The sequence below is a fragment of the Monodelphis domestica genome, chromosome 4 (genome assembly GCF_027887165.1).
Source record: "Monodelphis domestica isolate mMonDom1 chromosome 4, mMonDom1.pri, whole genome shotgun sequence".
Taxonomy (NCBI): Eukaryota; Metazoa; Chordata; class Mammalia; order Didelphimorphia; family Didelphidae; genus Monodelphis; species Monodelphis domestica.
In genome coordinates, this window is record NC_077230.1 from 374392001 (window position 1) to 374418418 (window position 26418).

A 26418-nucleotide genomic window follows, 5' to 3' on the forward strand; every position below is an offset into this window, starting at 1 on the left:
GTACACACACAGCAAAGGACCCTTTAACCCAGGGTAGATGTGAACACACGGAAAAAAATTGTAGGCTTTATGGCTCTTGGAATGACTGAATTTTAGCTCTCAAAAATACTTTAGGGGCCGTTTTATCTCACTCCCAAATTTTCAGAGGAAGAAACTGAGGCACGGCGAGATTCAGAGCGCTGTCTTTAAAAAGCAAATTCGTGGCAGGCCCCGGTTCCTCGGATACAACAGGATTTTTGGAATTGGAAAGACTCTGCGACTAGAACTCCAGTTTAATAACTTCCCAGTGTTATCTCTGAGCTGGGTCCTTCCAGTGCAGCCCAGTTCAGGTGAACATCAGATGGGCGCAAAGCCCACCCTGAAATCGTGTCCGTGGGCACTTTCGGCATCGAACAAAGGGGCCAGTTGAGAAGCAGGACAGTGTTACCGTGGGAGGCGGGGTCTGAGATAGCTGGGGGTGGGGGCTGCGGGTGGGGGGAGGGTGGGACCGGGCAGGACGCTTTGATCTCTTCCAGGTACCCTGCCCACCTCTCAGTTCCCAGATGTGCGCTGGTGTCCACTTCTGGGCAGAGGGGACCACCCTAGTCACACGCACGCACGCACCCAGACCCTGAGCCCGCGGCAGCCCCGATGTTGTAAAATGAGTGAGTTTCCCAAGTTCACCCAGGCCCCTGGGTTGGCATAGCAACCAGGCAACCTGTTCCCGAGCCGGCGGCTGCCTCTCCTGCCTAGCCTCGCCCGCCTCCCCACCCCTCCCTCCCTCCCGGATTCTCTTTCTCTCCCTCCCTCCCTCCCTCTCCCTCCTCTCCTCTCCCCCCCTCCCCTCTCCTCTCCGCACATGCTGCCGCCGCCGCTGCCGCCGCCGCCGCCGCCGTCGCCGCCGCCGCCGCCGCCGCCGGAGCCAGGGCCGGAGCCGATCCCAGCATGCACCGCGCCAGCCCAGTCCCCAGTGGGCCGCCATGTTGTCGGAGTGAAAGGTAAGGGGGAGCGAGAGCGCTGGCGAGAGCCGATCCGGGGGGCTGAAATCCATCTTCATCCGACCGCTCCGCCCGTGAGTATCTGAGCCCCGCCGGGTCCAAAAGCTACCCGGGACTCCCAGCGAGCCGATGGTCCAGTCATATTGGGGTTCTGGCCCGGCGGGAGCGGGGAGAAGGGCTTTGGAAAAGCCGCCCCGGCCCTGGCTCCCGGGGCTGGCGCTTCCCTCGCTCCGCTCCTAGTACATGTTTTGGAGTCAGCAGCAAGGCCCCTATTGTTATCGAAGGAGGGAGGGGACGCGGAGGGAGGTGCAAACGAGGGAAATCCTCAGCCTCTAGGCCCTGGCCAGATGCATTCAAGGGTTTCTGCATTCAGCTTCCCTCCAGACCGGGGGTGGGGGGCGTCCCCCCACCCCTCCCGCCTCCTCTCCCCAGCCCCCTAAAGCCTGGGGCTCGGGGTGTTCCTTGCACATCATATGTGCGGCTTGGAAAGAGGACTCGATTGTCTCCGTGGATATCCAGAGGCTGAAGGAGGGGGGAGAGCCGGGGGCACCCCAGATCTGTCCCACCGGGTGGGGGGCAGACAGGGGGACAACTAGCTAGCCCTGGAGCCAGAGAAAGCTTTTGCCGGGTTAGTGTGGAATGACTAGACCGGGCATGTGGGGGAACTTGGTGGAAAGAAGAGGGATAGATAATGGAATAAGGTGTGGAAGTCCTCCTCAGGAAGTTTCAGAGGCTTGGAGGCAGGGTTTGCAGGCTCTGTTGGGCTTTTGTTTACGTGGGAGGAGTTGTTGGGGGGCTCGGGGAAGGGGGAGGTTGTGGGAGAAGTCCCCTGGTTGGAAACGGAAAGAAAGGAGAAAAAAAGAAAGAGACACGGAGCTTTCCTTAACTGAAAGGGGCTCTACTCTGTTAGTTGCAAGGAAAACAAACGCGCACTCACGCACACACACAAACAAACAGAATATCCTCTTATCCTGTGTGTATTACAATGCTGGACAATTTCAGCCTCGTCAATGTGCCTGGTAAACAGGTAATTGGTTATATTTCAGAGTTAACCCTTCTGTACTCCAGGGAGAAAGAAATACACTTTGGTAACTTTCTTCCGACGAGGAATTTTATTGAAGCAGCTTCTTTCTTTGAGTGAAGATTTTGTTTTTAATAGCTTTTTTTCTTTCTTTCTTTTTTTTGTATACTTCGTGCAATCAAAAAAGGGCTGGTTGCTCTTCATTTCGTGCCCTGAGTTTTTGCTCATTTCCTGTTCTTTTCGGAATATACCGAGTTTGTATTGGAGGGGTGGTTTTTAGGCCTTTTCTTAAACAATAGGTTTGTAGCTTTCGATGATGTAGTTTTTATCTAAGTGAAGTGAGCGGGGCTTTTTCTTCTGTTCTAATTTTAACTTCTAAAACACTTCTAAGAGCTGATGATTCTTTATCAAGTCTTCGGAAAATGCTCATTGGATTCTGAACTTTGATTGGTACTTTGTAGTATACACATTGTATTCATTTTGGCCAAGGCCACTCTTGCCTTTTTTGAAGTTAGTATTTGTTTAGTTTGAGGCTTCGTTTAGTTGCTTAAAAATACATTTCTGACCCCAGAATGTTTGTTTTTTAATTAAAAACATGTGTGAGGAAACACGTTTTTACCAAAGCTTTTAAAAGGTGATTAGGAGAAAAAAGTTTTCTTTGTTTGAAAGTGTGCTAGTCAGTGAAAAGGATGATATTATAAACAGTTTGAAAGGTTTGGGGGAAAAGAACAGCTCTCATCAGAGTTTCCACTAGTCTGAAGTTACTTCTCATGTGTACAATTATTTGTATCTTTAAAAACCTGTTACAAATGAGGACTTTTTAGCATAGCTTCAGACATGTTTGAAGAATCTTTAGTGCATGTGGGTTAAATAATTTCCATTCAGGTGACAGTGTTAATCTGTGTCCTATCACTGTCTGTGTTTCCAGATATTGTATGTTAGGACTAAAGTTGAATGCTATCTAGTTATTTGCCCCCCTTCCCCTACAACCCCCTCCCCCCACAACCCCCCTCCCCCCCAGTTTTCTGCTCTTGTCTGGCATTGCTTGCCTGCATTAGGTGAAGCAGGAAGTTCCTGGGTGTGCAGATGGCTTTACAAAAGCTGATTGTATTTTTAGTTATTTTGACTGGGATTCTCCCCCAAGCCCAGTCCCTTGTCAAAACAAGTTTGTGGTGTCCCTCATGACTAGTTTTGGGGACTGTAGCCGAAGGGGCATCACTAATCTTGGGAGTCAGACCACCTGAGGCACTTCCTCACTATGTGGTCCAGCACTGGTTGCTTAACCCTCTCTACCTCAACTTCCCTTTCTGTAAAGTGAGGATAAAAAGACTTGAATTATTTATCTCTGAGGGTGGCTGTGAGGTGTGCACTTTGTTTTTATTATCCACCTGGCACTGTAATTGAGGTTTCAATTTGAGAAGTTAGTTTATTTCTAACTGAGGAAAGTTTCAATGTGAGCTGTTTTTTTTTTTAATTTGCCTTTTTTCCTACCAAATACTTCAATTTCTGTTTTAGGAATTGTCATTGTACACTGTAGCTGCCTTTTAATGACAACAAATTGATAAGTTAAACTTAAAAGGATTGCAGTTACCCCAGATTCTGCTCGTTGGTGAATTTCAGAGTAGAAAAAATAGGAAATGCATTTGTTCCAAAATGGTAATGAGTTTTTGAGAAAATCAAATAATGAAAACATGGATCTGGGTAGGAAAGTTGCACTGAATAGTATAAACTGTTGAAGTGTAACTACTGGTGGGTTTGAGTACAGGCAAGATCTTATCACAGGACCTGCACTCAAGACTACCCCCTAGCAGAGTTCTTAGGAGTTTGAATTGTTGTTACACCACATAATCATGGTGGGGAAAATCCCTTTAGATGGGTGCTTTGAGCAGGTTACACATTCCATCTTATCCAGAGTTGGCTTCTGAAATTGTCTTTAAATGTGAGAAGTTAGTTTGTTTTGTTGGTTCCCCCCCCCCCCCCCCAATTTACATCTTGTAAGGCAGCCTTTGAAATATTGTCATCTCAGGGTTAAAACGTGCCATCGTTTTAAGAAGTGGAGCATCAGCTGGGGGAGAGGTCTTAGCTTCTCTGAAATTGTACCTTCTGGAGGTTAGTTAAAACTGACAGTTGATTTATTACTTTGTAGCAATGGTTGGGCACCCAGATTGGGACAGGTGCTGAATCTTACATAAAAACTAGAGTCCCTGCCCTTACTGAACTTTATTTTATAACCACATTTCCACATTTAATCATGGAGCAACTCTCCCTCCATTATGAAAACAATGTTGAAGTTTTGAAACTATGGAATCAAACTCAGATTAGTTACAGTAACAGAATTTGCCATTTGGGCCACCTTGTTACCTAAAGTATATTGGAATCTTCTTGCTAGGACATTGACAATGTGATGAGAATGTTAATTTTTATTGTTCATTAGTCTATTCTGACTTATTCACAATATTTTTATCTTTTAAAAAAAGTCATCAAGGGGCAGTTGAGTGGCTCAGTGGATGGAGAGCCAGGCCTAGAGACAAGAGGTCCTGGTTTCAAATTTGACCTCAGACACTTCCAGCTGTGTGACCCTGGGCAAGTCACTTAACCCCCATTGCCTGGCCCTAATCACTCTTCTGCCTTGGAGCTAATAACAGTATTGATTCCAAGACAGAAGGTAAGGGCTTAAAAAAAAAATGAAAATAAATCATCAGTTGAAGTAAGGTTGCTAATTGGTTTGGCCTCCTAGGTTTGTAGTCTCTGAACATTTTTTGTTAGTATTTTGATAACTATTTCATTATAATTGATTTCATTTCTAGTCCTATATATTTTATATATTTAAAAACATTCTGAAGAGGTCCTCGGAAGCTTTACCAGTAGGCCAGAAGTAAAGTTGAGGGGGTGATAGTGTTCCAGGATACAAATGATGTATCCTGGAAATGATGGCCCCTTGCTCTTGAAGGTTCTTTTGCTGTTCTACCATTAAGAAGTTAGCTGTATTTCTTCTAGGTATTCCCTAGATTCTTTTCTTTTTCTTATCTTTTCTGTCCTATCCTCCCTCTCACTCCCTCCTTCCTTTCCTCCCTCCCTTTTATCTTAGAATCAATTCTAAGAAGAGCAGCAAAGACTTGCCCAGGGTCACACAGCTAGGAAATGTTTCAAAGTGAAAGACATGCAAAAGTTAGTGAGTTCATTTGGGCTTCATTCCAACCAGCTGAGGAAGGTGGTGGGGTCCAGCGCCACCAAGTTGGTAATGGCTTACACAGTCCAGGTGTGAGCCCATTTCTTCAGACTTCCCACCCACTTTCATGTTCTTTGTGTTGTCATGTGTTCTTTATGTGTGTGGGAAAGGTCGAAAGTGTGAAATCATTTGAGGTTGTAGCTAAACTCTTGGGGGAAATTGGTAATTGACGATTGATTTAATCATTGTCATCCCCCCTCCCCCAGTTATTTACACGAACAAGGTGAGACAAAAGTCTTCTAAGAGTTGCAACACCAGACTTTGCTGTTCCCTGTGAGAATGCCAGCTACTGTGCGTTTTTGTAAATAGACTTGTAGCAGCTCACAGTAGTTTTTCGGCTTTCTATATGCTGTGCGGATATTTAAACCATCCACCACAAGAGTTCAACGCAGAAACCTCGTCTTGGCATGGAGATCCTCCTGGTTTCTTGAAGACTCTGCCAGTGAAGCACAAGCTGCTGGCAGCTTCTCCCAGATTGGATTGGCGTTGAATATAGGACTGGCATCTGCCAGCGGCTTTTGTGTGAGGCCTCGGCCTGGCCTAGCCTAGCCCAGTTTGCACAGGGGCTCTTCCCCAGCTGACCGCCTGTCAGAGGAGGAGATCTTCCAGGATGGATGGGCCCAGGGGGTGGGGCTGGGAGAGTTTGGAAATTTGAAATGAAGACTCCCTTATGGAAAAGTATTTTAAAACATGTAGCTGCGTGATAGGGATCCGATGCAAGTGCTTGTGCTTTCTTGTTTCATTGGCAAAAGCTGGAGGACTTTTTTTCCTCCTGCTGCCTGCCATGTTTCTTGTGAAAAGGGTTCATTCACCATTGCAAACCTGTGTCTCCTTAGGTGCTGGTGGAATGAGCGTTGCATGTGTTTTGAAGAGAAAAGCAGTGCTCTGGCAGGACTCCTTCAGCCCCCACCTGAAACAGCACACGCAAGAAACAGCTAATCCCAACATGCCTGTTGTTTTGACATCTGGAACAGCAGGGTCCCAGGCACAGCAACAGCCGGCTGCAAACCCGGCGCTTGCAGCAGGGACTCACTCGAGCCCGGTCCCAGGATCCATAGGGGTTGCGGGCCGCTCCCAGGACGACGCCATGGTGGATTACTTCTTTCAGAGGCAGCATGGTGAGCAGCTTGGGGGAGGAGGAAGTGGTGGCGGCGGCTATAATAACAGCAAACATCGCTGGCCTACTGGGGATAACATTCATGCAGAGCACCAGGTAAAGATACTCGACAGTATTTCAGTTCTGAACCCGTGAGTGAATAAAGCAATGTCCGCTTCGGCGGGTCGCCTTTTTGTGAATGTTCTTAAAGCTGGGATTGTCACTGTCAATGTTGGGCGTAAGATAATCACTTGCTTTTTCCTTTAGGCCGAGGATCCTCCTTAGTGCAATGAAAGAGCCATTGGCTGGTCAGCTCTGATGGATCCAGTATTTATTTACTTATTTTTTTCAGAGCCCTTCCCTCCCCTCTTGGAATTAGTACTGGGTATTGGTTCCAAGGCAGAAGAGCAGTAAGGGCCAGGCAATGGGGGTTAAGTGACTTACCCAGGGTCACAGAGCTGGGAAATGTCTGAGGCCAGACTTGAACCCAGGACCTCCCATCTCTGGGTGTGGCTCTCAATCCACTGAGCCACCCAGCTGCCTCCTGGATCCTGTAATTAAGGGGGCTCCTGCACAACAAAATAAAATACACATCCTTTTTTTTTTTTGCATAGATTTTTCCACTTTTCATGCAAAAGTATTTTTTGAAGAACCTTCCAAAACAGCTATTGCCTAACATATCTTCACTTCTGAAATCAATAGGCATAAGCTTGTTTTGGACAAGGATGAGGTTTCCGTTGTTTATGTTCTCTTAATATTAATGTGCAAATTGAAAAAAAGCAAATGTAAAGAAAATGCTTACCTCTGATCGGGAGTGATGCTATTAAGGAGACAGGCCTGCCACCCTCCTGTGCCATGTGTCTGAGACACCAGAAGAGTCAAAAGCTTGGCTTCAGAATTTGCTCTTCTGGCTTACATTTTCCCACTTAGTTTGGGTTTATCTCAGTGTGGACAATTTCATCTGAAAATGTTTGAAAGTGGCATGCTCAGAAACAAGTGTGTTTAATAGAATGTAATTTAACTTCCTGGTTGTGAGGGCTAGAGAGTCTTAACTATTCTCTCTAGGTTGTAGGTGGGGAGGAAAAAGCGAAGATTTTTTTGGATCACAAACTTCTTAGTGTTATTTTCCCAGAGAAAACAAATCTATTCCTCCATTGAGCCTAAAGCACTTTTGTTATGATTATCTTTTAAAGAAAATTATTCTTTTTTAAAGGTTAATTTTTACTTTGGGATTGTAATTTTTATCAACATGTTTATTATCTTAAAAGGCAAACAAAAGCCTTGTTTTATTTGAAAGGTTCCAGTTTGAAAAACTTTAGCTTGGCTTGTCTCCTCTGAAGCAGTAGACTTTAATCCCATTGAATGGTAGGGCCCTGCTTGGATTTTCTCTCTTTTTTAAACCCTTATTTTCCTTCTTAAAATCAATACTGTGTATTGGTTCCAAGGCAGAAGAGTGGTAAGGGCTAGGCAATGGGGATGAAGTGACTTGCCCAAGGTCACACAGGTAGTGTCTGAGGCCAGATTTGAACTTGGACCTCCTGGTTCTAGGCCTGGCTCTCAATCCACTGAGCCACCCAGCTTCTCTTTCACCCCCCCCCCCCCCCCCCATTTTCTACAGCATCTAAAACAGGATCTCGAACATAGAGGTATTCAGCAGCTATTTATTGAACTGTTGGACTTTGGGCTGGGCAGTAACAGTTAATTTTCAAAATTGCGCAGATAGTTGTTCAAATTTCAAATGAACAAAGAAATAAACATTCAGCCCCCTTGACTAATAGCCCACAAGAAATTGCTGCACTGAAAAAAAAGATCTTAAAGTGTAGATGCTGAATTGAGTTGTCAGAGGAAATACTAGCATCAGCACTTCTGTATGTATCACTTGGCAATTCGCAGAATCCTTTCTTCACCCAATCCTATGAAATAGTTAGAACTCATTTAAAAAACCAAACCCCATACCGTCTATCTTAGTATCACTCCTGACACAGAAGAGTGGCAAGGCTGAGGCAATTAGCGGTGAAGTGACTTGCCCAGGGTCACACAGCTAGGGTCTGAGTCCTCCCAGTGACTAGGCTTGGTGCTCTTATCTGCTGTGCTACTGAACTGCCCCAAGTTAGCACATATTTTATTACTCTTGTTATACAACTGAGAAAACTTGAGTTTCCAAGTGGGTCAGTGGCTTCCCCGGGGTCCTATACCTTTGACTCAAACTTGAGACTTCTGATTCCAGACCCAAGTGTCTTAGGACTCCTCCCTACATGGACATTGGGGGGGGGGGAAGCTGTGTGTTTTGGGATGAGGAATAACCCCTTCAGGTCATTGGGGTATAAGTTACCCGGGATTGGGGCGGGGGCCCTTATTTGTTAATATATTTGTTAAAATGAGGTAGTTTGCTGAAAAGAGGAAGGGAGTAAACCGGCACTATCTTTGTTGTAAATGTGAATTTATCATTGTTAGCAAGCATTTCTTGGGCAACTCTTGCATGTTATGCTCATTTTTTTTAAAGTCATGCTTTGCGATTTAAAGTGAGTTATGATCTCCTTTGATCATCCCAACAACCCTGTGAGGTAGATGATGCAAAAATATGCGTGTCTATACTCACATACTTCTCTGCATGTGCTTGTTTAGATAGTACCTGGGATTTCTGGAAAGAGAACTAACTGCCTCTCTCAGTGAGCTCAGTTATAGACTTAAAGAGTTAGTTCAGACCGGAGAGTTTCAGTGCTTGGTCCCCTGTGAGTCAGAAGCAGGAGTTCCCCTCTCCATCCTTTATACCACACTATCTGTCACAACAGATACTGTCATTCCTGTTAGACAGATGAGAAAACTAAGGCCTGGACTATAAGTAAAAGTAATACTATGTAACATTTATGTAGTGCTTTAAGATTTCCATACCTGTGCTATCTCACTTGATGCTCCCAATATCCTTTAAAGTAGACCCTCGTATTTTTAAAATTAAATTTCATTTCTTTCTTTATGAAGATTTCCCTTCTCTTCCTCACACCTACCTACCTCCAACTGAGAAATGAAGAAAAATAAGCCACTTTGTTACAAATGTTAGAAATTTTTCCATGAGCCACATCCACTCTTGAGTCTTTAACTTTTATATCAGGAGGAAGTAGGCTTCCTGTTTTATCATCAGTGCTCTGGAAACGTGATTGGTCATTGTGATGATCATCAGAATTCCCAAGTCTTTCAAAGTTGACTATCTTTCCAATATAATTGTTATTGGTTCTACTCACTTCATTTTGCATCAGTTCACACAAGTCTTCTCAGGTTTCTCAGAAACCATCCCCTCCGTTGTTTTTTACTAGAACAATAGTATTCTGTCAGACTCGTCTAAGAGCTAGCATTTTTATAGTGTTTTGAGGTTTGCAAATTGCTTCTAACCCTAGGGAGTTAGGTACTATTACTCCATTTTACAGAAAACTGAAGCATAATGTGGGGTTATATGACTTGCTATGGGGCACACAACACAGCTGGTGTCTTTGAGATCAAATTTAAACTCATGTCTTCCTGACTCTAGACTCAGTGATCTTATACAGCAATTCCACAATTGATAGACATCCTCCCAACTTCTAATTCTTTGCCACCACAAAAGACCAGCTATAATTATTTTTTATATATGGGCCTTTTCCCTCTTTCTTGGACCTCTTTGGGAGAATAGACCTAATTGCTGGATCAAAACGTATTTACAGCTTAGAAGTTTTTTGTCCATTTTTCCAAATTACATTCCGGAATGACTGAACCAGTTTATAGATTCACCTACAGTGCTTTAAAGAACCTATTTTTGGGGTAGCTAGGTGCCATGGTGGATAGAGTGCCAGGCCTGGAATTGGGATGATCTGGCTTCAAATTTGACCTCAGACATTTCCTAGCTGTGTGTCCCTGGGCAAGTCACTTACTCCCAATTGCCTAGTCCTTGCCTTTCAGCCTTAGAGATGTCATTAGGACTGAAAGTAAGGGTTTAAAAATACCCCAAACTGTTTCTTTTCCCATAGCCCCTCCAGCATTTGTCATCTTTGCCAATCTGAATGGAATGTGAGGTGTTTTTCTAATTGTTAGTGAGTTGGAGCATTTTTCAAATGGCTAATTGATCATTTGCATCTTTTCCTCTGAAAACTGCTGTTCTTTGACCAGTAGGTGCTGTTATTGCCCGCTTTTTCTGGAGGAGGCCTAGAGTAGTGGTTTAAGTGCTTTCTCCCAAGGCAAGATTCCAGCTGAGGCCTGTGACTCCGCAGGTCTGCACTTTTCCTTCCTAGCAGTCTGTCTAGGTAACTTGTCCCGGGTCAGATGGCTAGTAGGCTGCAGAACCAGAACGTGTCATCCTGTCCAGACTCAGCTATTTTGAGAAGAGAACCCTTCCTGCGGTCCCCCACTCCTGGGCTCTGGAGATATGGTGCTGTGTGAGACGTCGTCCCGTTCTCCAGGGAGAAGTCTGTGTACGTGTGCGAGTGTAAAGAGTATTTGGATGTCCGCATGGAGGTGGCCATTAACAAACTCGACCTGGGGGCTGAATAGAGAAAAAAATAGTGCCATATACTGGGAAAAGCACTCCCTTCATTGGGAATAAGGAGCGGTCTGCGTCCTTGGTAGCATGGAAGGCTCTGCCCCTCTGTACCCTCAGCTGGAAGATGCATGAGCCATAGTCAGGAGCAAAATTGCTAAGCTGAAAAGTGTCTGCAGTGATCCAGAGATGGCCTGGCTTTTCGAGGGTTAGCTTGGAGTATCTGCAAGGGAGGCTACACTGCCTGGCCCTGGGAGCTGGGAATAATGCATGGCTGATGCAGAGAAGCAAAATGAAGCCGACCGGAAGGGGAGATGTGTGATTCGGAGATTTCTGTAAAGTGTCTTAAGTCTTGTGACGTCACTATTTCTGTGGGCCGGAGAGGCAGCTTTGGGCATCATTTACATAGATGTGCTCATCGAATACCTATAATTTCAGTCAGTCAGTCAGGCAACATTTAGTAAGTGCCGGCTGCGTGACAGCCTCTGCTTAAGTGCCGGGGGTTCTCTAAAAGGGCAAAATGCAGAGCCTGTCCTCGGAGGAGCTTATATTGAAATGGGCTTTCCACATTGGGAAGCAGAGTTCTCCATGCTCAGGTCACCTGTTCAGGTCCAGGTTGGATGAGAGGAGCTCTGAGTTGCCTTTCAGCTGAGAATGATGTACCGCAGCTTCCTTGTGTGTGGCCTGATGAGCTCTTAAGCTGTGGCTGGGCTCACTTTACTCTACTGGAAAGCTCTCATCTCTGATCCCGAGGGGTGTGTTTGTGTGAGTCTGACTGTTCTCCGGGATTGGCCGGCCACATTTGAGAGCTGGAGCTGCTGGGGGACTCAGGCCTAGTGATGGGGTGGTCTTGGGTTCAAGTTTGACCTCAGACACTTCTAGTATACGTCATTTAATCCCACTTCTGCCTCGGAACTTCATTTCAATTCCATGACAGAAGGTAAGGGTTTGAAAAAAATGAAAAGAAAACCAGCTGTTGCATTATTAGGACCAGGGCAAGCCATGCACACATCTGGTAATGACCTGCATTGGTGGAAGTGGACAAACCAATGAAATGGCAGCATTTTGGAAATAATAAAGAACTGTTAAAACTTTTTAGGAAGATGAACACCATGGCTTCTTATTTCGAAGTTAGCGAATGGTCATTCCACTGAGGAAAGTGGAAGGCAGACTTAAGATGGCCAACAGGGAGGCTGGGAAAAGGCCAAACAAAGTGCCCTGTAGTTGGGAGAATGCCGGAGGCAGCTTTGGGGGAGGGTGTAAGACTTTCCTCTGTTCAGTCTTCCAGGTACTCCCTGAGTATCAGTTATGGTAGGTCATGGTAGTGTTGGGAATAGATGTGCCATTTGCCTTCATGATTAGTTTGATTTGGGTCACTTTTGGCAAATGGGTCATAGCATCAAATGATCAGTCGTGGCACTCATCAGGTTCCACTCCTGGGCAGGCCGTAGGTGAAATGGCATATGGCATGAATGGCATCCTGCAATATGGAACAGCTCCAGGAAAAATGCTTTGGGGTGACAAAATAAGGTGACATGGTTCCTTTGCACATTTCTGGGAAACAACAGAAGTGTGCTGTGGCCCCCCCCCCCCCCCCCCAATTTGAAAAAAGAGCTCTCTAAGCAAAGGCTGTGCATCTGAACAGTTCTAGGGGGGTCCTGTGATCCCATGTCACATGGGCATGAGCATATCCAAGGATGGTGTATTGGGCCCTATTACTGCTTCTAGATATTTAACCTTTGCTTGGAAAGACCTAGGTTTGAACTACTAGCAGTGTGACCCTGAGGATTTCTACTTCTCTCAGCCTCAGTGTCCTCAGTTAGACTTTTAACTAACTTCTGTTATGAAGAAAGCACTTTGGAGGAGCCAGCTAGCTAGCTCAGTGGATTGAGAGCCAGGCCTAGGCAGGAGGTCCTGAGTTCAAATGTGACTTCAGATGCTTCCTAGCTGTGTGACTGGGCAAGTCACTTAATCCCCATTGCCTAGACTTTACTGCTCTTCTGCCTTGGAACTGAGACTTAGTATTGATTCTAAGCTGGAAGGTGAGGGTTTTAAGAAAGAAAAAAGGAAAAAAGATACGTTGGAAATTGGAAATATGAGGAGTCCTTGCTGCCATGTATACGGCAGTCTCTAAAAAGCATCCATAGCCAATTTGAAATTTCAGGCTGACTTCTATTGCCATCCAACATGCTTCCCAATTGTTTTCCCCTTCCAGAATATTGTCCCAGTGTTGTAAATTAACAACTGTCACCTCCCAGGGTTGTCAAACTTGCAGAGTTATTGTGAAGATTTTGTAAATGCTAAAATGTTAACTGTTACTGTAGAAGAAGGTAATCTCTTTGTTACTAAGAGAGAAAGTGTATTCCAAAGCCAAATCAGAGGCTTTTACATTTGTTTTCCTTTTTATCTTCACACTTACAGTGTTGTCTGCTATATACAGTTTTGTCTATAAAATGCCTTGGATTTGATCGGAGGGTCTCTTTCACCATTATATTCTATGCCAATAATAAAACACCTTCTGACCTTTCTGTAGCACTCACCTGTTAGTAAGTGTTCTGTAGATATGACCCTCCTAGCAGCAGCCTGGGGAGGGGAGAAAGGAATCTGTTGGAATTCTCTTTTGGTCGATAAGGGAAGTTCAGTGACTTGTCTAAGGTCATAAAAGCTAGTAGTGGTGGAGCCAAAACTTGTACCCACAATAGATGTAGTGACCCCAGATTGTTAGTGATTCATTTCATAGCAGTTTTGTATTTTTCACTTACGTGGCCATTTTTGCTGGCTTTGTTATTTTTTTGCTTTGTATGCTGTCCTAAGGAATAATTGTGGACCAGGTGAATTGTGGCATACCTTTATTTTTATTAGGCCAATTAATGATCTCCGGGATCTTAGACCTGTTTCCCAAGAAAATTGACACATTCCGGAGCCTGTCTAAAAATGTATTTGATGTGAAGAATGGAAGGCTACAGTGAATTTCTGAAATTTATTATCAAGTAATGGAGAGGTTGAGGGGATGGAATTTGTTACACACTGAATTATTATCTTTGTCCCCAGGGCCTACCATGGGGCCTGGCCTTATAGTAGTAGCAATTAGCATATATAAAGGAGTGAAGGGATTGTTACCATAGAAGGTGAAAACCTTTTTCAGATGCTTCTGTTGTAAAATTGTCTCACTCTCCTTGAGATTTACTAATTTTATACTTGAACTCCTACGATTCAAGATTACTATCATTGCTCATTTTATGTAGCTCTTTCCATCATTTTCCCTTTTTTGGTTTGCTTTTCCTCATTGACATAGCCAGGTCCTTGACTAGGAAGGGGGGGAGGGTTCTCTTCCTTCCTTCTGACTCCCAGTAGTGATTCGAATCACTTCTTAAATTTGGTCAAAATATGTGCAAATAATGGATTAAATAGAGGTCTTCTACCTGCCCCCCAACCAAGAGAAGTTATTAGCATATAATACTCTATTAATTTGACAGTTAAACACATATTCAGAGTTTGCAGATGTGCATGGAATTAATTTATATATTATGTTACTGCTGTACAGTGTCGATGGAGTAGAGTATATAGAGCAATGAAAAATTCTCAAACTTATGAACAATAGGAAAACTTTTAGGGGTATTCATGGGGAATTAGTCTGAGAAATTTTGGAGAAAATTAAAATAGATGCAACTTGTTTTTAGCGCTTATTAAGGCAGTTAATTTTGGGAGCAGCAATATGCTTTTAAACAGAATTTAATATGTTATTCTGTTTGAAAATCCATTCTCAGTTTATCAATTTTGGTTCTCTTTGTCTCTTCTGAGTTTACACTTGTGAAAAGGGAATCCTTTATTCTGTTTGCCCAGTTGGAGTTAAAACTTTAGTTAATGAATAATTAAGTACCCTTACTTAGTACCTCACTAGATTGTGAAGATAGGATTAAACTCTCCTTTGACTACCTTTTGATTGAATCAACACAATCTGGAACTAGGTGGAGGAGCTCACAAACTGCTTAGTGAATTTATACCCTACTTAGTGCTAGGTAAGAAACCAGCAAGATACTTGGAGAGCTTCACCTTTTTTTCTAACTCAAACAGCCATAAACTTTTGAAGTCTTTTAAGAGTTCACACCCTCAGAAACTGTGAACCCTTTTCAATGAGTATTCACCCCTCCAGAAGGTGTGAACTGGTTCCCAAAAAGACTGCCCTCTGGGCAGTGCTAGACTATTTGGAAGTTGTGATTGGTCCCTGTGAAGAGGGGCAGGGACAGGGGACAACCACAAAAGCCAGGGAATCCTTAGGCTGGGGCAGTCTCCTGAAGTTGAGTCTCCTGGAGGGTGTCTCCTCGACATAGTCTTTTGCAGATAGTCTTTGAAGGAACTTCACTTCCCTGGGTGAGTGAAAAAGCTGATTCCCTTCCTAGTTTCCTAAGAGACTAGCTTTCATCTTGGAGGAGGCCACATGATTACTCACAACTGGCCCTCCTGACTGAGGAATAGTATAGGTATTTTCTGTAACCTCTTTCACATTTCTCTTTATTGTTTCCCTCTGTTTGGTAAATAAACTCCTGACTTGAGAGAATAATTGAGAGAATAATTTTGGTGACCATGTTATTTTATATAATTTTAAGTCTAACCACTAAATTTAGCCTTTATAGTGTTCATGTGCACTATGGCTGGCTCTAGCCCTAAGTGCTGCAGGACCCCTGGAGTCCAGAAGTCTTGGGTCCGACTTGTACTGAGGTCAAGTCTGTTCAACCAGAGAAGTGGAGCGATATCATTGGCCTTATAAGAAAGGATAGAGCAGGCACCCGCTCTTTTTCGGGAATGGAGCAGGCTAGAGGGGTAGAGAGGTAGCATGTAAAGCGACTAGGAATTAGGGTGACCAGGTGATCATGTGATCTCTCACCTTTACTAATAAATTATGAATATACAATTTCCAGAGACTTTTAATCCTAATATTGGCAACCATTTATTAAGCACCTACTCTCTGCCAGACACAATGCTAAATCTGAATAGAAAGAAAAAATTTGGTCTGCTCATGAGGAAGCCAACATGAACATAAATCAGTACAGACAATCTGGAAGAGAGATGCCAGGTGGTTTTGGGAGGGCACCCCTACAGTTGGAGGGTGTGTGTGTGGGGAGGCATATGCATGTCTGGAAAGGTGTTATGCAGTAGATGGAGTTCTAGACTTGTAATTGAAAGCTGTGTTGAATTCGGCCCCAGACACTTGACTAGCTCGGTGACCTAATTTTTATTGGTGTCTTTGGTCCTTCTTTCTATCTCTCCTCCCTTTTGTAACAAAGAATAAGAGGCATTTCCTTGGAGAAAGGGAGGTGTGCCATGGGGGGTGATTTTCCCTTGGCCCTATGGAGCAGGCAAGTTTGTTCATGGTGGTCCTGGCCTCATTCTTTCTCTTACCTAATCCCTACCGTTATATCCTAGTGATGGGACTCTTCCTTTATAAAGGAAATGCCCATACCGGACTTGAGATGGTTCCCCAGAGTAGTGACTGGAGTAGGTTTACCTTTTTTGAGGAGCCCTTACTTTCTCTCTTAGAAACCACTCTTAAGACAGAAGGGCTAGGCCTAGGCAGATGGAGTTAAGTGACTTGCCCAGGGTCACACAGCTGAGGCAGTGTCTGAGGTCAACTTTGAGCCTAGCACCTGCCTGGCCTCTAGCCTCTGTCACCTAGCTGCCCTGAGGCTCACTTTCCCTGGTTGAATTAGAAGCTTTTAGAGGCCTTTTGTAGTAGCTCAGTCTGTGCCTACTTTTGCTTTGAGAATTTTGGATACAATGAAGTAGGTGAGACATTGTTTCCCCTCGAGGAATTTGTAATCCCATCCTGGAGACAATATGCAAATAGCAACCACTTAAAGGATTAGGAAGGCTTTGAATGGTAAATTTTCTTGACCTTGGTAGTTGAGGGAATTTCAATGACTTGCCTAAGGTCATAAAGCTGTGCCCCTCCTACTTAAAAGTGGTGCAGCCAACATTTGTACCCATGCTTCCTTTGGTGGCAGATGACCACCCTCTCCACTCCAGTCATCATGATCTCTATGCTCATTGTTCTCAATCCTACCCATCCCACCCTAACTTCTACTGCCCACCTCCTTCTACTTATTAGACACCTAGAACTGGATGTCCAGCAGACATCCAAAACTGAGTGGAAACTTGGAATGTACAAAACTCAACTCTTTAGCTTCCCTGTTATTGCCTAGAACACTAGCTCCCAGTGCTTTCCAGTTTTCCAGGTTCTAGCCTGACAAGGGGCCGTCAATTACCCAATTTCTCCCTTGCAGCATTTCTTAGATGCCGGCCCTCTCCCCCTGATGTTGACACTGCCTCTTTAGGCTGTTGCAGTAGACTTCTGGTGGGCAGCCTGCCACCAGTGATTTTCCTAAAGCGCAGCTCCATCCAGCCACTCTCTTACTCAGTAAACTGCAGTGGCTCCCTGTTGCCTCTAGAATCCACTTGGCCGTCACAGACTTTCATTCTTCATAATTTCCTTCTTCCCAAGGCAAATAATTTGATCTTTCAAAGCCTCAGTTTCTACTTATCATTCAGGGTTGTGGGGCTCCAGGGATACATACATAGGTCAACTGCTTTGTCCTTGTTAGCATTTATAGTCAGAGAAATTTTGGCTTTCCCTGCTCCTAAGCCACTATCTTGGCTCTGTTCCTTCTTGTTAGCATTTATAAAACACTTTTACATTTGAGAGATGATTTACAAATAATTCATTTTGTCCTCACAATAAGTGCTATGATTTCCGCCATTTTATAGCTAAGGAAACTGAGGCAGACAGCAGTTAGGTGACTTGTCCAGGATCACATAGCTAGTATCTGGGGTTTGATTTGAGCTCAGATCTTCCTGATTCCTAGTCCAGGACTCTATCCAGTGTTTAGTTTTAGTAGGACAATAACCCTTCCTAAAGGAATTATTAGGAAAATGACTTCTGCTTTCTAAAAATATGCTTATAAAGCCACATTCTTTAAGAATATCTTCAGTGTTGAAAAAGGCATATTCATTAAGAGACTATTCCTTTGGAACCTATGACTATAGCAAGGAAGGAAACATGCATTTATTGTGTCTACTTTGTTCCAGGAACTGTTAGTGCTTTACAGATATCTTATTTGGTCTTCATAGCAGGAATAAGTGTTATCATTTCCCTCAATTTATAGTAGAGGAAACCGAGGCAGGTAGGAGTTAAAGGACGGGTTCACAGTCACAGCTAATGTGAAGGCACATTTACATATAGATCTTTCTGATTCCTGATCTGGTCCTCTCTTCACTTGTGTGATAGTTGGCTTATTATTGGCTTTTTATGTTTTCCAGTATCTTTCAGTTTTAGCCAGAGCTGACATAGGGAGCCATTGGAGTTTATTGAGTAGGGAGGTAACATGGCTGGATCTGCACTTTAGGAAACTTACTTTGGTGGCAGATGGCAGATACTTTGGAGCAGGCCAGCTCATTAGCAGGCTAGCCCCAAGCATGAAGTGGTGAGGGTGCCCACCAGACTGGGGATGACGGTATCTGATGATGATGATGGGGGCGAGTTCGAGAGATGGTGCTTAAGTGAAGTTGCCAGGCCTTGGCAACACATTGGATATGGAGGATTAGAGATAGTGAGGAGTCCAGAATGACAGGCAGGCTGGGAGCCTGGGAGGATTATGTTGCCCTGGGAAGGGAAGAGGAGGTAGGGAAGATTTAAAGGGCAAGTTAGGAAGTTCAGCTTTAAACATGTTTGAAAGGCACTTGGAGATGTGAGATTTGAAGGCAGGGTAGGTAGATCATAGAGATGATAGTAAAATCTCTGGGAGTCTGATGAGATCATCCCGTGGAATATTATGGTGAAAACAAAGAGGAGGGGCAGGACAGATTCCTGGGGGATGAGAGATCATCAAGGGAGGCTGAGAAAAGGGCTAGTGGTGGGAGAACCAGAAGAGAGAAGTAGCCCCAAGAGTGATTAGCAGTGTCAGAGGCTACAGAAAGGTCAAGAAAAATGAGCATTGAGAAAAGACTATTGAATTTGTCAATTAAATTATTGGGAACTTTGGAGAGAGAGCACTTTTAGTGCAATTATGAGGTTGGAAGCTGTATTTTTTTAAAAACTTTTATCTTCTGTCTTAGAATTAATATTAAATAAAACTGGTTCCAAGGCAGAAGAGTGTTAAGGGCTAGATAGTGGAGGTCAAGTGACTTGCCTAGGGTCACATAGCTAGGAAGTGTCTGAGGTAGGATTTGAATTGTGGACCTCCCTTCTCTGGTCCTGACTCTCAATCCACTGAGCCACCCAGCTGTGCCCCCCTGGAAGCTGTAAATTAAGAAGAGAGGGAGAAGCTAGGTGGCTCAGTAGATCCGAGAGCCAAGTCTGGAGACAGTCAAATCATTTCACTTCCCTCTTCCCAGCCTTGCTATGGTTCCCTATTGCTTCTGTCAGAAATTTTAGTTTCTGATCTTTCACAATCTAAGGTTAGCCATTTTATTGCCCTCCATGTGCTCTGTGCATTAGCCAAACTTTGCCTGTATCATGTACCTCCCCATATTTTACTCAGCGTGTTCTGCTTTCAGTGTTTGTTACTCTTGAAGTGCTTTTCATACTGGTTCAATTGCTGTTTAACTTCTTGGAGACTAGCAGAAGTGGCATAGGAGGAGGAGTGAGAGGAAGCAGTGTATCCCAGCTTTCTGAAAACTGGATCTAGGAAGATCTCAGAGGAACACTAGAGACACTAAGCTTTAAGCTGTTCATCTTTCCAGTACAAGATCACAAGATTTACTCACAATCAGGAGAACAGGGCAGAAACTGGAACTAGAAGTGAGCCAGGATCATCAAGTCTGATCCTAGGAGCAGAATAGGGCCCTTACAGTAGAGAGGATGTTGGACACTTCTCAGAAGTAGGAGAGAAAATCTTAGAGCCAGACCCAGGGAGCCTCAAGGGCTGACTTTGTTGCTCTGATCCTCCCAGCAGGACAACAAATGAGACAGGTCATGATAAGGCAGTGCCATTAAGGCCTAGCTTGGCCAGAAGAGGGGAGAGCCTAACTAAGACTAAGAATTAATCTTGAAGAATGCATAAGGAAGAAAAGATTATTATAATGATCTCTCAGATGCCCAAGACCCAAGTCCAGAAGAAGAGAATTACTTTTTATTGCTTCAGTTACTTTTCAAACACAGCTTGGTTCCAGAAGACCAATTAGAATTCCTTGAAGAAATGATGTATTTATTTTTAAAATCAGCAATGATATAAATGAAATGAGAAAGAATTGGAAGAGAGTATACCTGTACAGAAGAGAGACTTGAAAAGAGAATTATCAGCTTGGCTCAAGCGGTAGAAAACCATTCTCAAGAAATAATCTCTGGAAATCAGAATAGACCAAATAAAAGCCAATAATTCCATGAGACAACCAGAAATGTTAAAACAGTCAAAATATTGAAAAAATAGAAGAAAATGTAAAGTATCATATCCAAAAGAACCTGGAAAACATGAGAGATATTTTGGAATCATTGAATTATCTGGAAACTCCAACTCTTCACAATCTCTTAACTCACAGAAGAGTCTTGATATTATTGCATTTTAAGACGTTAAAGAAAACTGCTGAGCCACATTAAAGTCAGGAGGCAAAGTGAAAACCAACTATCACCTCCTGAAAGACAGTCCCAAATGATGACCCCTGGAACATCATAGCTAAAACTTGAGTTCCCAGATCAAAGAAAAAAGTTTACAAGCTATCAGAAATTAAAAGGAACCATAGTGAGGCTCACACAAGATTTAGCAGCTCCTGTTTAAAGAAGTGGAAAGCATGGAATACAATTTCTAAAAGGCCTAAGATAGAAACCTATAACCAAGAGCAACTTACTCAGAAAATTAAATATGATACATTTCCTTCATAAGCATAATACTATAGGGCAATGAAATAGAGGACTTCCTAGCATTCCTGATCAAAATACCATAGCTGACTAAAAACTCTTAAAATTTAAACAAGAGGGAGTCACAGGGAGCAGAAGGTAAATAAATGCTGTTTGAACAATGAGAGGGGGCTATTTTATAAGTATGTGTTGTGTCCTTATAGAAAGATCCCAGTCATCAGTTTTCACAGTATAGGAGTCCCATCATTAAGATAAAAATCCCAGAAGTGATTTAGTGATCTTAGAAGAAGAAAGGGAATGGAAAAAAAAAGTACAGATGGGGCCCAAAAACCAGATTTTAAGGTGGGGAAGTTATCTCATATAATTTAAGTACAGGGGTTAGAAGTCTATTCAAACAATGAAAAGGGAGTTGACATCATTTGAGCTCTAGTTTCCTGATTTCCTCCTACTTTTTGCTCCATTAGTTTTATTTGCACAAATAAATGCATCCTTTCCTGACAAAATGCAATACAAATTATATTAGACTATTGAAGAGTATTAATATTAGGTGAGAATAAAAACCCTAAGAATTGGTGGATCATAGAAATATGATCTGAAAATTTCATTAACAATAATGATAACAGTGAAATTTTAGGCTGCAAAGCAGTCCTTCAAGGAAAATTAATATCTAAACAAGTTAGTGAAAAGAGAAAGAATAGAGATCAACAAATTGGAATGCAGCTTAAAAAAGGAACCAGAAGCTAAACAAAAAAAATCCTAATAAACACCAAAATATTACTTCTTAAGGAAAACAGTAAGAACAAAGACAATAAAACCATTTATTTAATAAACATAACTAGATGTGTTGTTTTGGGTGGGAAAAAATCACAATTTCATTTTAAAAGGAGAAGAAAACCATATTACCAGTATCAGAAAGAAAAAAGCATTCCCAACATGAAGAAATAAAGGATAATTAGAAACTATTTTGCTCAACCATATGCCAATAAACTGACAACTTAAATGAAGTGAGTGAATAATTATAAAAACATAAATCATCTAGTAGAGAATTTAAGTAGCCTAGTCTCAGTAAAAGAAATCAAACAAATCACAAATGAATTATCAAAGAGGAAAAATCTAAACCCTGGCACCAAATAGGTTTATGAGCAAATTGCATCAGTTTTCAAAGTGCAAATCTGTTATTATGCAAACTGAAAGAACAATAAAAGAAAAAATCCTTTAAAATCTTACACCATATACAAAGATAGACTCCAAATGGACACATGTCATTGGACGCAAATCTTAGTCATATCATAAAGCAAGTTGCAAGAACAAAGCAGAATTTCTCTTTGCAAATCTATGATTGGGGAAGAATTTGTTGTCAAATAAGACAGAAAGGATCACAGTAAATTAACAATTTTGATTAAGTAAAGTTGAAATTTTGAACTATTGAATCTCAGGTTGCTATGATGGGGAACAATTTTTTTGCAGCAAACTGCTTTGATAAAGGTTAGATTTCCAAGATTAGAAGATATCAGAGCCATTCACCCATTTGAGCAATGCTCACAAGATATGATCTGGCAGTTTCAGAGGGAGAAATAAAAACTTTTCAATAATAACCATATGAAGCCATGCTCCCAAGTCACAAGAGCATATTAAAGCAGCTCTAAGGCTTTACCTCATGCCCATGTCTCTGGTGAAACTATCCCAAAAGGAAAATGCCCAGGGTTGGTGGGGAGGGAGTATGGGAAAATGGGCACATTTATTCCCTTTTGGTGGGGCTATGAACTGGATCTATATCCTTTGAGCAAAAGCATGTATATGCTTATAATCTAATGTGATAGAAGAAAGAGGCAAAGGTCTGATACTGAAAAAAGTATTTTTTTTTAAACCCATATCTTCCGTCTTGGAAGCAATACTGTGTATTGGATCCAAGGTAAAGGCTAGGCAATGGGGGTTAAGTGACTTACCCAGGGTCACACAGCTAGGAAGTGTCTGAGGCTAGATTTGAACCTAGGACCTCCCATATCTAGGTCTGGCTCTCAGTCAACTGAGTGACCCACCTGCTCCAGACATCTCTTATAATAACTCTTAAATAACTCTTATATAACTCTTAAAACCATATATAAAGCATCTCTTATAAACCCTTTGGTCACTGTGATACTTAAAGGATTGTCTATTAGGCTCTGTTAGGGTGTCTAGGTAGAGCCATGAACATGAAATAAGATTCTTCTGTTGTGGTGAGACATAGGTGGATATTAGAGGGATAAGTAATTGTGCTGAGTGAAGTCTAGAACTAAGTTTTTTTTTAAAGTTTCATACTGTCTGTCAAGGATTGTGAAAAGTGTTGTAGGAATGCAAGAAAAGATCAGGTAGAATACTTTGACTTAAGGAATTTATATTATTGTTAGGGAGACAAGGGAAAGCATTGTGGAACAATAGAGCCACAAATTGCTATTTGGCGGGATGCATATCAGAGCTGATAGGTACTAATAATTGCAGATTGAAGAGAAGACTGGCTCAGAATAAAATGCAAGACTTGGGATAGCTCCAAATGACCTAGTCATTCTCCCTGGCTGTCCTCCATGCCTGCAAGGTTCTCTCTCATTTCTTCAAATGCCAGATAAAATTCTACCTTCTTCAGGAAGCCTTTCTCAACACCTTTTAATTCTAGAGTCTTCCTTTGAGTTATTTCCTATTTATCCTGTATAACTGGTCTGTCCATATTCATGTGCATTTTCTCCATTAGGTTGTGTGCTTCTTGAGGACAGAGTATCTGTTACCTCTTTTTGCATCCCTAGCATTTGGTGCATCACACTTGGCATATAATTGGAGCATAATAAATGTTTAGTGACTGGCTGATCTTTAGACCAGCCTCTTCGTTTTACACATGCAGAGAAGCTGCATCCTTTGCAGGAAAGAATGTTGCATTGAAAATAGGAAACTGGTTTTATTCTTGGTTCTGCCTATAATGATCTGTATGGCATTCAGATTGTAAAATGATGGGGGAGGTAAAGTACATGCTTTCTAAGGTCTTACAGATCTGATGTTCTTTGAGATTTAAGTAATTTGTCTGCAGTCACACAGCTAGTTAGTAACAAAGCAGGTACTGAAATCCAGGGCTTTTCCATCTCTCAGTTCAGTATGTGTTTTGTTCTGTCCCACAGCTTCTCCAGCTTGAACTAGGCTTTGAAGATTAGGTAAAATTTGGATTGATCTAGGAGACAAGGGAGTCGTATATTTCTTTTGAAGAAAATAGGATGAGACTGAATGAAATGAGCATGGTATTTTGGGAGGCCAAGTGACATGATGTATATGACTTTAATGTTCAGGTTTATTTTGGAGACTATTGGGAGATAAAGATTAAGCCTTGAATATCTAGAGGAAGCAAAGAGAATTGTTTCTGTTTGGTTTTATATATAATGAATAACTAGGAATAAGAAAAGTGTGAGATAGTTGTTGACCTGAAGAACCTTAGTTACCATTTTGCAGATCTAGATCCCCTGATAATGCTTGTGTAAAAAAAAAAAAGTGGTTACAAAGTAACAGAAGGGGAAAACTATGTATAGTCTTTCATACATCCTTGTATATTTCAAAAGACCACAATTCTTTTAAAAAAATTTAAAATTATTTCCCCCAATTTCATGTAAAAGTAATTTTTAACATTTTTTTTAAACCCTTACCTTCCATCTTGGAGTCAATACTGTGTATTGGCTCCAAGGCAGAAGAGTGGTAAGGGCTAGGCAATGGGGGTCAAGTGACTTGCCCAAGGTCACACAGCTAGGAAGTGGCTGAGGCCAGATTTGAACCTAGGACCTCCCATTTCTAGGCCTGGCTCTCAATCCACTGAGCCACCCAGCTGCCCCCAATTTTTAACATTTTTTGAAAAATTGAGTTTCACAAAACCAGTGCAAACAAAATTAGAAGGGAAGCAAGACACTGAGGGGAAAAATTTAAAAACAAAAATCTCTGACAAAGGTCTAATTTCTCTAATTTATAAGGAACTAAGTCATATGTACAAAAAATCAAGCCATTCCCCAGTTGACAAATGGTCACAGGATATGAATAGACAGTTTTCAGATGAAGAAATCAAAACTATCAATAATCACATGTAAAAGTGTTCTAAATCCCCTCCATTAGAGAAATGCAAATCAAAACAACCCTGAGGTAGGTACCACCTGACACCTAGCAGATTGGCCAATATGATAGTCAAGGAAAATGATAAATGTTGGAGGGGATGTGGCAAAGTTGGTGGAGTTGTGATTTGATTCAACCATTCTGGAAGGCAAGTTGAAATTATGCCCTTCTAGAACATTGTACACAGAAAGTGAAACATTGTGATCAATTATAATCGACTTTGCTACTAGTAGCAATGCAATGAATGATCCAGGACAACATTGAGGGACTTGTGAGAAAGAACTGTGAGAGTAGAAACACTGAAGAAAATATACAATTTATCACTTGTTTCTATGGGTATATGATTTGGGGTTTGGTTTTAAAAGATTATTGCAAAAATGAATAATATGGAAGTCAGTATCAAGTGATAACACATGTATAACCAAAACTTGTCAGCTCCAGGATGGGGGAAGGAAGAGGAGAGGAAGAGAACATGAACCTTGTAACCATGGAAAAACACCTAAAAATAAACAAATTTTTGAGTTCTAACAGTCAAATGTGACAGACTTTGTTACTAATAGTATAATGATCCAGAACAAATCTGAGGGACTTCTGAAAAGGAATGCTCTCCACCTTCAGAAAAAGAACTGTTCGAATAGGAATGCAGATGAAACCATATAATTTTTCATTTGTTTATTTGGACATGTTTTGGGATTTTGGTTTTATAAGATCTTATACACTTACAAAAATGAATAATGGAAAGAAAAAAACATTGAAATTAAACTAAAATAAAAATTTGAGTTCCATATTCGCTCCCTTCCATTCTTCTTGAGAAAGCAAGAATTTTGATACAGATTATCCATGTGTAGTCATGCAAAACTTATTTCATATTACCCATCAAAGCAAAAACAGAACAAAAAGAAAAATAAAGTAAAAAATATATCCTTTGATCTGCATTCAGACTCCATCTTTTCTTTATCTAGAGCAAGTTTTTTTTTTTTTTCATGGAGTTCCCTATTTTTGATGGGGTTGTTCATTGCATTACTGATAGCTAATTATCATACAATATTGCTGTTACTACGCACAATATTCTCCTTGCTCTGTTCACTTCACATTGCATCAGTTCATATACATCTTTGCAGGTTTTTCTGAAAGTAATCCATTACAATGTTATCCCACAGTCATTTCCTAGTTGATGTGCATCCTCAACTTTCTAATTCTGCACCACTATAAAAAGGGATGTTATAAATATTTTTGTGCCAGAAGAGAGTTCAGAAAACAATGAATAGGTAGAATCCCATAGCCTAAAGTTCTTCCAGATTAGTCCGCTCAAGAGGGGTGACAGACACACTCAGGGATTTCAATAAGGGATAAAATGAGAACTGTAAAAGCCTTGATTTGGATCATAGAGAACTCTGACTAAATCAGATTTACTTTTAAATGAAAAATAAAATTATATATTTTGTTTTTAAAAAGATGCTTTCCACTAAGCACACAAATACCTCAAAGTATAAATTAATCAGTAGTTAACAGAAAAGAAGGTGTTTGTATCCTACTTAACTTTTAGAGTATATTTATAACATTGAAATTTTGTTCTATCTTCATCCATGGAACCAGTGCCAGGAAACAGTCAGTGTAGAAGAGTGGTGTGA

General features: G+C 41.9%; 1 protein-coding gene across 24 annotated transcripts in view; it reads left to right on the plus strand.

Moving 5' to 3' along the window:
* Window positions 1-678: 678 nt before the first annotated feature.
* Window positions 679-26418, plus strand: part of PUM1 (pumilio RNA binding family member 1) — a 162238-nt gene continuing 136498 nt past the window's right edge. For 13 of the 24 annotated variants that reach the window (XM_056795362.1, XM_056795364.1, XM_056795369.1 and 10 more), the window contains exons 1-2: window positions 679-977; window positions 6064-6440. In XM_056795362.1, coding sequence (XP_056651340.1) covers window positions 839-977; window positions 6064-6440 — 516 coding nt within the window. In that variant the 5' untranslated portion in view covers window positions 679-838. Of the gene's footprint in view, window positions 1052-6063; window positions 6441-26418 lie in introns of all 24 variants that reach the window. The other 11 variants (XM_056795363.1, XM_056795378.1, XM_056795373.1 and 8 more) reach the window with 3 other exon arrangements.